The sequence below is a fragment of the Sparus aurata genome, chromosome 10, assembly GCF_900880675.1.
Source record: "Sparus aurata chromosome 10, fSpaAur1.1, whole genome shotgun sequence".
Taxonomy (NCBI): domain Eukaryota; kingdom Metazoa; phylum Chordata; class Actinopteri; order Spariformes; family Sparidae; genus Sparus; species Sparus aurata.
The window spans coordinates 17,240,826-17,255,303 of record NC_044196.1 but is presented as its reverse complement, the minus strand read 5'-3'; the positions used below and the strand labels follow the sequence as shown (position 1 = coordinate 17,255,303).

Here is a 14,478-nt window from a genome sequence, read left to right as displayed (position 1 = left end):
GACGCGTTTTGTGGACACATATGATATGAAATACTAGTTTTGCAGTCTCTCCACGGACATGTAAGGCTGTAGAGTACTTAGGCACCAGTTCAATCTCGCGCCAAAGTGTGTTTTAGATCAAAAACTGTGTGTGAGCGCCATGGTTCGCTTCTTGAAATGTACACGCGAGCACGTAGGTCGAGAATGATGTAGTAGAAAGAGGCAGCGAGTCGTATCGGCAGAATAAGTCAGGAGAAGATGGTTGTTGAGGTTATTATCTAAAAGCCTGCAGGTGTCAACAGAAGAAAGGTTAAAGAATGGAAAAGTCGGTAGGATTCATCCTCCGGAGACCGCGAATGTCACGACGATCCATCCAATAGGTGTTCAATATTTCTGTGGTTTTAAAGACCGACAGACCTCCATTACAGATCCTTCCCATGGCTATAAAGTCAATAACTAATTAGATGCTTCATTAAATATTAAATTCTTGTAGATTATCAACAAGTACAGACGTATACATATGTTCTTAAGCGATCACGTAACAGATCCGACTCATTAAGATCACAGCGGGAGAAAAAGCAGCATGGTTAACATTGTTATCGTAAGTGTAATTGTGGTAACGATGCTTATGATTAGAGCCGTGATTATGTTAAAGGTAAGGGGAGGAAACAGAGAGCAGGCAGATACACGAGAGGAAGGAGAGAGCAGAGCAGCCACATCAGGTCAGGATGACAGACGGTCGGAGGGAGACGTCTTGATTGCTTCAATCACAGTCACATCAAACACACCGCTTTGCATTTTGTTTTCGTCCCTGCGAGAAGCGATTTGTTCGTTCGGCTTGAGTCCGGCGGTCTGGACGGAGGTAATTCAGACGACTGATTGCAGGCTGAAATGTCGGGTTTGGGTCTTCAGGGAAATAGAAACTATTCACAATCAGAATCTTAACTGAGCGACTGTCGCTGCGTGTTGTGCGTCGGCGCTGACGAAGACTGTGTCTGAGTGCCCATTGAGCTAATATCCAGATAATTCACATCGGTGCATCTGAATAAATCTGCTTTGAAAAAGGGGAAATGGCAGAGACAAAAAAAGAAGCGCTCACTCGAAAATGAATTGAAATCAATCAGACTTTATTCGTCACGTTCACCGCCCCTCATTACAAAGCTTTGGGGCCCCTAGCTCTGATTGTCATTAGCCATTTGTTCAGAGCCCCAACCTAAAACTCCTCTACTCACTCACCAAAATGAAAGAAAAGTCGTCTCAGTTCACAGATGAGTCCATAAACAGAGGATGGAGATAAAAGATGAGCACGATCAAAGAGGCAATGAGGGAAGATACAGTCAGAGAATTGTCAAAGAATGCCACTTTCACCCTATGTCGACTGCAACAGAAAAAGAGAGAAGCCCGGTTTCTACTAAAATGAAAAATAAAAAAACATCGGCTTTGACGCCACTCTTTAAAAAAACAAAAGGGCAGCTAATGTGAAGATGAGATTTTTTTTTTTTTTTAGCATACTGTTCACGCAGCCCCCCCCTCCAGCTTTTTTTTTTCCAGAGAAGAGCCGCGGACACTTCAGACACGACAGCATGACCATTACTGAAACTCTCCCACAAGAAGCAGAACAGCCGGGGCGACGACTCGTACAATCAAAAGAGCACTTAGAGAGACTCACAGCCAGCGAGGAATGGATCATAAATGAACCGTTGAGGGGAAATAAAAGCGTGTTCTTCAGCCGGATCTCAGTCAGACACAGACGTGGGAGGGAAAAACATTTTGAAATACCTGTTTCAATAGTAGTATATTTAGCTTGTTTACCTTTATTAGCCTTAAAATGATTGGCAGAAACTTTGATTTTACCACAGTTTGATTTCACGCGTTTGAGCATCAGGTTATTTAACCCTTCATCGAGTATTGACAGTACCGTAACTGGTTAAAAATCAAGTTTTGTGCCAATGCTTGTGGAAACCCAAAGTGTTTAAAATTAAATAAAGCGGTTACGGAATATGTTATCGTACACAATCTGTAATATAAGCCAACACAAAGGTTACAACTCAGCTTTTTGTTATAAAATGTAAATTTTTCGTTGCAGTAACTGGGTATTTATGTCCATTTCCTCTTTGTTTCAATAGATTTTATTAAAAAACATCCCTCTTCAGGTGAGTGTTTGTTTAATCATTCAGACAGCCAATTACACGGCTGCCTTTGTCCTATTTGTCTTGGTTAATAATAAATGTCTGTGATCAGTGAGGAAAAATGGAGCCAGTAAAAAACAACATTTTGATATAAAATAATTGGAAATTAATAAAAAAGTGCATTTCTGAGTTTAAAACCTAATTTCCCAAAATATATTTATGATTGTATTTTTCACAGTGTGATTGATAAATTCGATTTTGAACACTTTGGGTCTCCGTAAATGCTCGATGAGCGACAGACAAACACACAGATTCAGTGTTTCCTTGTTCATGTACAGCAGGTTGAAGCAACTCAGGAGGCTCATTCAAAACGTTTTCACTACGAATGAGACTCCGTCTTTTATATGTAGCAGCTGAATTCAAACTAATTAAAAAAATAATAATTGAGCATAATCAGCAAACACATTTAAAGGATAAGAGTGGTCTGTATTTACAATATCATCAGCAACTCCCATTAAAAGACCAAAACCCAGAGATGGCTTGATGGCGACTTGAATGACTTTTTGAAAAAAGTTGAGAAATAAATATGCTTTTTTAAGAATATTCGTTTTTGTTCAATTAAATTTATGTCACTGATTAATAGTGATCATAATATAAATGTGATTCAGTCATATCTTTTGAACAGGTAACATACATTTTTGGATTACAGATCGGTCAAAGTCATCTCATGAGACAGGGGCTAGCTGGTTAGCATGCTAACGTCAATAGATATCGCCACATCAAAGTACCTAGACAGCTCTGACGTAACATCCAAACTGTTGGGAAAAAAAATAAACCAGAGCACTTGAAGCCCCAGGGTTGGGGATTTTGGGATAAGTTGACTGTAAGAAAAATATTTTAAAAAATACCAGCCTCATCCTTTAAAGTGAATTGAGCCAAAGATTTTTTACAGTGTATGTACCTTGAATAAATATTACACGTCTGAACACATTTCAAATACCTGTAAATAAATGAAAAGCGCTGTGCACCCCGTGCTTTCAAAGCTGAGGTTCCCCGGTAAGTTCAGATAAGCACACTTTGAATTAAAATATTCACAGTCACTCGCTTCATAAAACTGTTTATCCTCTCCTCCGGTGTGTTTTCCACCCGCTCCACTTGTCGTTTTCTTCCTGTCGGAGCAGGAGCGGCGGTTTGTGTGTTTTTCATTATCGCCAGCTTCAGCGAGACAGACTCCGACCACAAAAACCATTGTGTGGTTGAGCACTTAAGCACTGCTGAATGAAAGATTAATTTTAAAGTGACTGCACTTGTTCTGATGTGCGGTTTTTAGAAGTGTTCTTAGTAGCGTTGCATTATGTAAAACATGTATAGAATGAATTTTTTACATCACTGCAACACGCCTCGCTCCGACTCTGTCGCCTGAAGTGGTATACTGAACATAAAGGTCCACTAAGAACAGGTTTCATCCAGTGATTCATGAAAAATAACAGTTAAAAATACAGTAATGGGACCCTTCAAGTCCCGATAATAAATAATACATATTTTTTGATAAATCTTACACACATTACTTCCTTTTGTTGCCATGCCAACTTGGCTGGCCATGGAAAAGAATACAACATGAAGCAGAGAGAGCCACTTCCAGGCACTCTCTCTCTCTCACACACACACACACACACACACACACACACACACACACACACACACACAGACATCCTTCCTCCGCCCCTCAGTTACTTAGCAGTACCCCTGCTGATCACTGGAGGAATAAAAGAACATAAATGACACATTAAATATGAGCAGAATGCATTAAAAATGGATCACAGCTGAGATAAGTGACAACATTTTAAGACCCACGCCAAACCCAGTGGGCCCTCCGGCCTAGAGCCGCGAGGTGTAGAGCGTTTTGTCCTCCTGCGCTCGGAGGCTCTCGACGGTCCTCATATCCTTAATGAAAATGTACGAGTGTAACCCAAGAAGTTGGGCCATAGGAGGGCCGTAAGAGGAGATGATTAAATATTCAAACACTGCGACCCCCAGGCTTCAAGTCTTTCTCTTGCCGAGTTGTTTTCTGTTTGTGCCCCCCTCGTGTGTGGTGTGGGGTTGCTGGTAGGTTATTAAATCCACGCCTTTCATATAGGCATGGAGATCTTATTGCAATCAGAATAAAAACAAAAGCCCACATCAGGATCCTTCAGCGTAAAGTCTCTAGATCACAACGGGTGGTCCAAGGGAGAGGTGAAAGAGAGGCTGAAGAAAGAGAGGCTGAAGGAAGAGAGTCGTCAGCGCTGCTCTCGGGATGGAGAGCCTGACCAGAGGGGAGCAGCAGGGATGGGAGGATGGAGGATGGAGGGATGGATGGGGTCGAAGGCTGAGGGGACTTTGAGTGTGTGTTCAGTTCGCTGCATGAGTCAGAGCGATAATGGGTGGCCAAATTGAGAATCCAGCAGTCTTCGGGCTTACCCTCTAGATCTTCTGTCTGTCTGGCTTCTTAACCCCCTACTCCCACCCCTCCCTTTCCCTCCATTGCTTTAGGCTCTTGGGTTTGTAAAAGAAGAAGAGAAGAGTTGTTGATTGTGCTGTTGTATTAATGGTTGGAGGTTATCTCTATGTCTGTCTGGCCTCTTAGGAGGCTCTTTGGAAGCCTGACAGCTGATCCCTTTATGTCATTATGTCCCTCTCAAGGACTTTAAATGGCATATATTAGGGAGAGAGAGCTCGAGAAACGGAGAATGAAAGCAAGTAACGTGATACTTCTACCAGTGTGATACACACAAAGCCCACTCTGTGCTTCACAATAGACCCGATATCGCCACTTCCCTATTGAGTCCTGGTCGCACATAACAGATTTGCCTTCAAAGAATCACTTTCACCAAAAACCCTCTCCCATCCGCTGTGGTCGGGCGTGCAGAGGTGTGCAATTTAGCCGGGTCCTAGTGTGGATTTCTCCCGCCCTTGTGTCTGCCAACCCGGATACGGTTTCACAGACCAGAGAGGGGAGAGATTCAAGTTCAAGTCCAGATATGTCGTACCCTCTGTTCTTCCTTTAACTAGACTTTTTCCCCAAAGACGCCCTTGTTTCCAACACCCCCGAACAAACCTTTCTCTCAAGGGTCAGGATGGGTACAACAATGCAGTCTGTTGGGCACCCCGATGATATTCAAGTCTCTATTTTCAGTCTATGAGGCCTGGGTCTGTGAGGATTTAGGCTCTAACTTTATGGTCCGACCTTGAGTTTCTGCAGCAGGCTTTGTGGTGGTGGGTGTTTTAGATGCCGGGCCAGGGCCTGCAGGGGGCGGCTGGCTGCGTTGCACTTGAGGATGCCGAGGCAGGACTGTGCGTATGGGCTGCTGTAGGTTGTGTGCCTGCTGCGGAGCCCGAAGTTGGTAGCCTCGACGATAGCGCAAGGATTGGGAGCGTAGCAGCACCCTCGTGTACTGGACCTCCGGCATGATGAGCTTGAGGCAGAGCTCCTGGGCATGGCTCAAGAACCCACGGCTGAGATTTACTGGGAGGTCGTAGCCCACAATGTCGACTTTAGCGCTAGGCTGCCATGGCCGGAGATCCTTGTTTTTGATCTGAGCGGCTGACCGGAGAAGCGGCATCCGCCCTTCAAAGCAGCTTCTCATTAGCCTCTCCTGGGCTCGCCGGAGGAGGCGCACCTCCCTCGCCACACAGGCTGGACCAAGAGCTGCAAGCTGGCGCCACAATGAGGCGTTGAAGTGGTCGTAGAGACGTGCATCTAAAGAATTCCAAGCACGGATCTTTGCAGGAAGGCCCGGCGTCAGGCTCCGCTTCGAGCTTTGGCTCCGCATGTTGAGCTTCACATACAGAATGTCATCCAGATCCCAGGAGAGGAGATGGCGAAGGAGAACCAGAGACTCATCAAAGTACTCAGCAATCATCACCAGGGAGAAAGCTTGCTCCACCTCTGCAAGAAAGGCCCGCGCATACTGCACATCAGTTGCTGGCCGATCCTTGTCTCCGCCCAAGTCGAAAGCCAAGGTGTTGCGTGCATACATGGAGTCCTTCTCGCTTGGTCGGTAATAGTGCCAGGGCTCGTCTAAGAAGGCCTCCAGGGAGCCGTTGGGGACCCTCCTGAAGCTCTGGCAGTTCTGGTTGTAGTAACTGAACAAGGATTCAAACATGGAGCCGGGCTCTCTCAGGATCGTGATGTATATTGTGTTGTTGGGCATCAGGCGCTGCAGCTCTGCCCTGTTGAACCTCATGTGGTTAGTGATGATGTTGGGCGGTAGTGTGTGCGGATGGACAAAGTGGGAGGTGAAGGAGTGCGGGTAGCAGAACTGGTGGCCACAGGCCTGCACTGGCAACGCCACCGTGAGGTTGTTGCGCTCTGCGAAGCGGAAAAGCAGGTTCTGCATGGTGCTGCTGGCCGTTTTGTGGGTCTTGAGGAAGGCCACATTGGTGTGCTTGGGTTTCAGGCTCTGCGCAGGGTGGGCACGGAGGGCAGGACAACCGAGGTAGAAGGCCTCCATGGTCCTGGAGAAAGAAAAATAAAGTGTATTTGAAGCTCCATTAGCTCGAGAAAAACAGTGCCTACTCCAAATAATATGGTGCATTAGAGACATAATTGCACAGACACTGAACAGATAATGGAAGAAAGCGAGCACAGGACAGAGATAGTACAACAATAAAGTAAAAATCAGTGTGCGAGTGGGGAACTGAAATGCGAAGAGAGGGAGAAAGAGGACAGTGAAGTCCCACTGGTGAATATCAGAACAGAGAGTGTAAGATGATATAAGGTGTGACTGAATTGCTTGTTCTGCTTACAATGAAGTGCGATGAATCAACATCATCACACACTGACTTTCAGTAGACTCACAGTGTGGTAATATGAACTCAGTGTCTCAAAATCTGGATATCCTGATGAATATTTCACAGCTAATTTTGATTAAACACATTAAAATCATTCCTCGTGTGATATGTGTCATTACTTCTGTCTGATGCACCTATAACAAATGTTTCATTCAGGCTGGGTACACGTTTTTCTTCATTTTAAATAACATGCAACAAGAAACTGCTTTAACCTCAATTGTTAAAAAGAAAAAACGCTATTTAAAATCACAGAAAACGCTCGGTATTAGGTGCATACATGCTGAATACTCGGCAGAATTAGAGCATTAGTATTCGCTGCAGACTGAACTCGAGGGTCAGATATTAAGAAAGGTGTGGAAGTGTGAAAAGTAGAGAGATGAGGAAGCAATAACGCTCAACGAATGGAGGCAGTTACAAGCAAAACGTTGAGTTGAAAAGGGTACAGAGCTGTCAGAGATCTACGATCCCTCTACTTTTATAATTGGTCCTTCGACCAACTTGGCAGCAAGTCTCCATATTATAATGACTCAGTCCCTCTATTCATTTGTCTTGAAATGGAAAAGACAAGAGCCGCGTGTCAGATATTTCCTACTTATCAGCACCATATGGACCTGTATAGAGGGTATATGATGTGACGGAGCGCATGTTTTCATATGTGTGGGTGTGTTTCAATCACTCACCAGCTCAAGTGGCCCCCGTGGTGCAGCAGAAGACTGACAGTACTGATGGCAACGACCACCAGGAATATCTTCTTCTGCGACATCTCTCTCTGCTTCACTGGGACTGCGTGAGGAAGAGACAGAAGAGCGAGGTGAGTGGAGAACGTAAGGGCAGGGAACGCACGAGAGCGAGGTGGAGGTGGAACGAGAAAAATGGGAATGAGGTGGAAGGAGGATGACGATTAGGCAGGGAAGGGGGGGGGGGACAAAAGAGGGGGAGAAGAGATGAAAGGAAGCAGAAATGAGGAGTGGAAGGACGGGAAGACAAGGGAAGAAGAGACGCGGGCGCGGTGAGGAGGATTCATCCAGCAAATAATGGCCAGGATCCATTAGCGGGAGATGTGTAGCGAGGCCTGGCTTTTGTCACTCTATAATAACACAGTGAATGATACCTTCATTACCCTCCACAGCTGTAATAGTCACACTCACTGTCACACCCTCTTGGCTCAAACCACTGCACAGGTGGCTCTGCACATTCGGTCCGATATGTAACGAGGGAACGCGTCGCATATGTGAAAAAAAACCCAAGAGCACTTCGCGGCGAAGGGCACAAACTCCTCGTGTCACTTGACCCCGCGCCGCCGGCAAAACGCTACGACAGCAACGGAACCTGGGAAGGAGTCCAAACCTCTCTCGTCGGCATCTCACTTGCATAACAATGCCCCGACGTCTCTCTCTTTGATTACACTGTCCCGTCACCGTCTCGACGCGTGCCAAAAGTCGCGAGAGCCAGCTCGGGTTACTCAAAGCGGCTGGTATTTTTACCCCGCGCACGCCATTTGGTGGATGCTCTTATCCGAATTATGGTGGAGGAGCACGAGTGCATCGATTTTGAGCGTGGATGGCCACAGCGGGAAGCTGATGACCATGGCCGTGTCACCGCCACCCACTCCACTAAACGGGATTATTAAGGGTTTGCTGCACAGACAGGGGTTTCTGTATGGGAGCGAAAATAAGCGGTAAATCTGTCCAAACACACTGGTGCTTTGATGTAGATTCATGTAATATGCTTTCAAAGAAAAGAGAACCGTATCACTGATTTTCCTTCATTTTCATCATCTATTAATCTGTCATTTTATTGACTTGTCATTTTTTACTTTTCTTACAAAGGTATTGAAAAGATCCCTTTCTCAGTTTACCAAGGCCTTTAAATTCACTTGTTTTCTTTGACCCGAACCAAAACATTCAAAGAATATGTAACTGAGAAAAAAACAGTATATCCTCACATTTCAGAGGCTGAACCAGCAAATGTTTGCCATTTTTTGCTCAACCTGTTACCTTTCCTTGAAATTTAAGCTAAATTATTATAAAACGCCTATCATATTCTGGCCCCAAAGTAAATTCAAAGCTGTAGTTGAACTATTTGGAGTACAGGCATGGTTTTGAACTCTTCTGAAAGGTTACAGAAGTTACAGTAAGCCCTTATGGCATTGTTTATGTCCCTGCTGTAATTTATTAATGCAAAAAAAAAGTCTGCAGATGACCTGTGAGTACCAATATTGTCTGTAAAACACAATGTATCCAAACCATACAGTCTCTGATGTTCCAAATTCAAATAAGACAACAATATCGCTCGCAATGAACACTAAACACATATATTTCTGAGGGAATTATCAGGCGCCTGGCAAAAAAACCAGTAACGGACTCATCATAGTTCTTTATTTCCTTATTTAAACTTACTTTGTGCATCTTAAATAGTCAAAAACAAGTGATTTGGTGGAAAAAGAGACTAAACTAAGAGCAAATGACATAACACTACATTACCTTGAATAATTTCCAAATTTAGGTCTTGGAAAACCCATCTTAACTGTGCATTGCCAGTTTTGAATGCTCATTGGCTGCACAATGCGTCAATCATCCACTGGCTGGTATGTAGGTGGCTCAGGAGAGAGGGGAGGGAACAGAGGATGGGTCTGTTTTCTATACAAACGCTCATTGGCTGTTGTAGGCTCCAGGGTGGGCATATGTGCTCAAATTTGGTCAAATGAGGGATCAGAGGTCATATTACTGAATAATGGTATTATCGAGTGTAATGGAAGGACTTTTGGACGGATACAAGTGATCGCTGTTTGTTGCTTTTTCGTTACTATCTAATAATAAACAATCCGTCAATCATCTCAATAGTTGGACAAAATGTTGGCTGAAGATTTCAGCATAATATTCTTAATCAATCTTCTGTCAAAGAATATTTTATGTTATTGATTAAAAAGACACAATAAAAACAACTCAAAGAGTTCACAACAAAGAGTTAAGCTCCTGCAGAGACTTTGGCAACTCTGTTTTATGTGGAAAAACAAATCAACATATTTTTCCCCAATTAGTAATTAAGCATTCAGGGAAGAACTGACAGCTGACCTCATTGCAGAAGATTAAGAGAGAAATGCTGACGTTCATTTATTTTTTTTTCTCAATTCCAGCACATTCGAACAGCTGGGACTGTGCTGCTCCAGTGGTCGGGCTCAGTGGGAATGCAGGCGTAAAAAAAACACACACATGTGCAGACACACACAAATGCAACAAAAACACTAAGCCGACGCTGATACGGAGCAGCCTGTAATGCTCTCACACTAATTGTTGAGCAGATTGTTGCGGACACAGTTCGTTTTTTTTTTTTTTTTTTGGGGGGGGGGGGCGAGTTAATCTTTGTGTCCCTGCTGATGGCCAAATAATCTGACCGCGACTGCATCCGATGTGCTAAAGTGACCGAAAGTTATCAAATAAATGAGGCGGAGTAATTTGCTTCTTGAAGCTGGTGGAGTGGAAGTAGCAGCAGCAGAAAAAATGTGAATACTCAAGTACCTAAAACTGGTATCTGAGTAGAGTACTGGAGTAATTGTTCTTATCAATCTCCATTATTATCTCACCCTGCAAGCCCTTGAAAAAGACATGGCTGGCTCTAAGTGCAGGGCTCAGTTCATCTGTGCGTCCTGTTATATATAGATTGCTTCCCGCTACAAGTGCACGTCAGCTTTTAGAGAAAGATTCTGGCGAGATTTAGCACAAATCGAAGAACTTTTAAGGGCACCGACGAGCTTCCTTCTTACTCTTCAATAATAAATAAAATGATCTTTTAAAAAAAAAAAAAAAAAGCTCTTCTTCACACTCTCCCTGATTTGTCTAAGCAGCTTGAGATATCCGTGTTCGTGCGCTTTGTGCTGCCAGTATATCTCGTACGGCGTGAAAAACAACCTTCACTGACTTGAAAATTGCCTCCACCGGATAATCCATCGCATTAAGCATGACACCTTAATGTGGTTCTGCCACGGTGTGTGTTTTATTTCTCTTCCACGAGGCCCGAGTGGAGCGTTTTTTCATATCTGCGCCCTCATCGCATCCTCCTCCTCTTACGGTTAATCACCTGACAGGAGGACGGGAGGAGATTGAAGTCTCTCCCAGGGACGTGCTCGCTGGAAAGCATTTTATCTCAGCAACTTTTGTCAGATATCTTCATATTTAGCGAGAGATGGAGCAAGAGTTTTTTTTTTTTTTTTTTTTTACAAAGCAACAAAGAGAAGCCCTGAAGGTGTTTTTCAGACAGAAGTGAATATTAGAGTTGGTGTGATTGGGAACAAACAAAAAGGGAAAAATCAGTCGAGTTGGGGCAAATCTGTGCGGAAAAAACGCGCTTCAGGAGCTCCGGGGCTCTAATTCAAGAATGTAGGGAGACGGGAGAAATGAAGGGAGGGATGAAAATAGCTCGTCTGTCTGTATATTGGCTTGTTTGAAGCAAATAAACATGGCCCGTAACAACAATCAAGTCAGATTCGCATGAACAAAGGGAGATGAAAACGAGAGTTTACAGCCGTGTTAGCAGCTCCGCGAGGCTCCTCCGAGCTAAGTGCTAACATCAGCACGCTAGAGCTGCTCACAAACATGATGCCGACATAATGCTGCTACGTGCGAATAAGGTTTACATGATTATCATCTTAATTGAGCACTACTGGCGACATAGACTGCCAGAAGTTACGCATTTGGTTATGGTTAAAGGTGCAGTATGTAAGATTTTAGTCGAAAAACATTTAAAAAAAACTAACTACAACCATCAACAGAGTGTGGATATAATAACAGTGTTGAGGTTTTGATGAGTATTTATTGTGTTACAGAGATTTTTCCTAGAGTTAGCATGCTAACCAGCTAGCCCTGGCCTGCCCTGGGCCAATGATACCGCACTAGCGGTGTGAACACAGAGACTTCTCCGGCGCTCCGAGCTCCCACTAACTGAGCTAACTAGCTAATAGCAGCTACAACGAGCAGCAGTTAGCTGTTACCGTAGCGATCTGCTTCCACCTGAGTAAGGTTTGGTTGGATTTGCAAAAACAAAAAGCAAATTGTTATTTTTAGGGAAAGATGTAAATTCGGGGTGAAATGACTTGACGCTAAGGTCAAGAGAGTTTTGACTTCATGGTTACGATTAAACACTTTGGGGGTTTCTGTAGCTACTGTGGTCACAATGATTTTAAAACAAACAGCCACTGTATCTCCCCTGTTAAGGTCTGAAGTTTTTTTGACACATCCATCCACCCGGACCGCCTCCCTACGCTGACTTTTCAGCTTTGTGTTATAAAGACGCCACCTCACTCCCTTCGTCGAGCGTGTTAAATCACAACCGCCTCTCGTGGACTTTAAACATGAACTTCGCTGCTGAAAGGACAAAAAATGTAATTTAAAATTTTCTTTAACCAGCACAGGTTCATTCCTCCCCCCCAACATCCTTATATCCTTTAAAACACTTTGAACTTTTCTTTTTCTGTCACCTTTTTCCAGCTCGGTCAATTACATTTAGTTACACCGGCCTCTCTGACTCAAGATTAGGTCCCATTTGCATAGTTAAATGTCACCTGTTTTGGCAAAGCACAGATGTGGGATGCGGTGAAAATGCAGCGCGGCCGCCGCTCAGTGACACAACGCTGCAGAGATGCAGTGGCTGCTTCTTGTGGTAAGAGAAGCTGGTTCATAGCCCTGAGTGTGTGTGTGTGTGAGTGAGAGTGTGTGAGTGCGTGAGGGGATGGAAGTAGATCATGTGTCACGGGGAGTTAATAAGAAAGGGATTTAAGTGGCTTTCAGCAGACAGGCCCGACCTGTCCCCTTCATCCACCCTCATCTGATGCCATCTCCTCCTTTCCTCCTCCTCCTCCTCCTCCTCCACCTCCTCATCATCTCTCCTCCTCCTGCACCTACACTCCGGCCTCTTTAATTATAATGGTCTGATTAGGTTTCGCTTACCATCGCCTCAGATATGAAAGCATAATGAGAGGACAGTCCGACGCCTCCGTCGCTAGATAATGATTTCGAGAAAGGAGCCCGACAGGAGAAGAGATACCTTATCTTAACTCGCGTATTGATTTAATGATTAAGTGAGGGATAATCCACCAGGAGGTGTGTGTTTTAAAGGATTTCATCGCGTGGCGTGAAGGTGAAGAACCACCTGATGCGAAGCGTCCTCAGCGGAAGATTTTCAGGCTAATCCTTTAATGCAAACCGTAAAGTGGATTTTACATCTTGGTCACCGGCCAAAGATTTTTGAATGAAAGCATCCGCTGGTTCCGTTCTTGTGTGTTTTTGGACTCGGAGGTAAAAGTTAGTGGACCCCATCTGGTACGTGCACCTTAGTCTTAAGTGTTGAGATAAAAGCCGAGTCAATATTGCATTTTTCGAGGCTGATGCTGATATTTGAGAACACTGAAGACCTAATAATGAAGTGTCAAGCTTATATTTGGTTTGTTTTACATTAAAAAAGTAACTTCAACAATTTTCGCATCATATTCATTTTGCGGATTAAAGCGAGACCTGTCGCAAAAACAGAACGTTTTTGTACCTTTTAACACGTATCGTATCAGCATTTCTGCAATACAAATCGTACCATGTTCACGTTATATGTTCGTTAGCTGACGTACAGAGTTTTTCCTTCAAAACATGCTGTTGTATCTGTGATAATGAGCCAATATCAGCTGGTAATATCTAAACTTCTGACTGGCAGATGATTCGACTTTGCATTCTTACACATGAAGTGATTTTTTGGGAGGTTATGAATATATATACTGACTGATAGGAATGGTCAATAGTCAACTCTACAGTGCAAAATTACGCGAGGGATTTCATCCTCAGCATCCCATATTACCATCCTGTGGACAGCAGCTGTTTCAGATCAGGCTGTCAAACATATGAAGTCAGGCGTGATGAACTCTCATCCCAGAGCCATTAACCTTTTGTTTGAATCGGAGCCACAAGCTAACCTGTACGGCGATATCCAACCCGGAAGCCTTTGAGATTGGCGTGGCTTTTAAAGGGGAACATGTCACAGATTAAAAAGACCGATTAAACGCGAGGTAAACAAAACATTATCACGTCACCAGCCGCAAACCAAACATATCTTTTTATCGTGTCATCACGACATTATACAATTTATGCATGCGTCTAGTTTGATTATTTCCTGTCTAGTCATCCGTTATCACATTTTGTTTCTGTCGCTCACCGCTTGACATTTTGGATGCGAGCTCGCTGATAAGCCCTTTCTTGCCGGTGGCTGCTCGCTAACACGCTGTGCCTTCAGTTTTTTAGACGTGTGAAGGAATTCTCCTCACACCTGCCTTAAATTCCCCCCCGCAGGCGATCCAAACTTTACTTCCACTCTTCTCCCTGCACTTATTTCCCCTCTGACTCTCTGAGTCTTTCTGTCAGTTTGCCTCCGTCGCTTCCCCCGAGGACTTTATTTTTTTTTTCTAACATCGCTGCCGCCGCCGTGTGAAAATGTGGTATTTTCAAAATGTCAGCTGTTGTGAATCAACAATGACAAAACGGATGGAGAAAGTTTGCGAGGG

At 44.1% G+C, this 14,478-nt stretch overlaps 1 protein-coding gene across 1 annotated transcript in view; it reads right to left on the bottom strand.

The window, feature by feature from the left end:
- Positions 1-1,085: 1,085 nt before the first annotated feature.
- gal3st3 (galactose-3-O-sulfotransferase 3) overlaps positions 1,086-14,478 on the bottom strand; it is a 37,028-nt gene continuing 23,635 nt past the window's right edge. Inside the window, exons 2-3 of the mRNA XM_030431480.1 lie at positions 7,622-7,724; positions 1,086-6,605 (exon numbers count right to left, since the gene is read on the bottom strand). Coding sequence (XP_030287340.1) covers positions 5,285-6,605; positions 7,622-7,704 — 1,404 coding nt within the window. The 5' untranslated portion in view covers positions 7,705-7,724 and the 3' untranslated portion in view covers positions 1,086-5,284. The remainder of the gene's footprint in view (positions 6,606-7,621; positions 7,725-14,478) is intronic.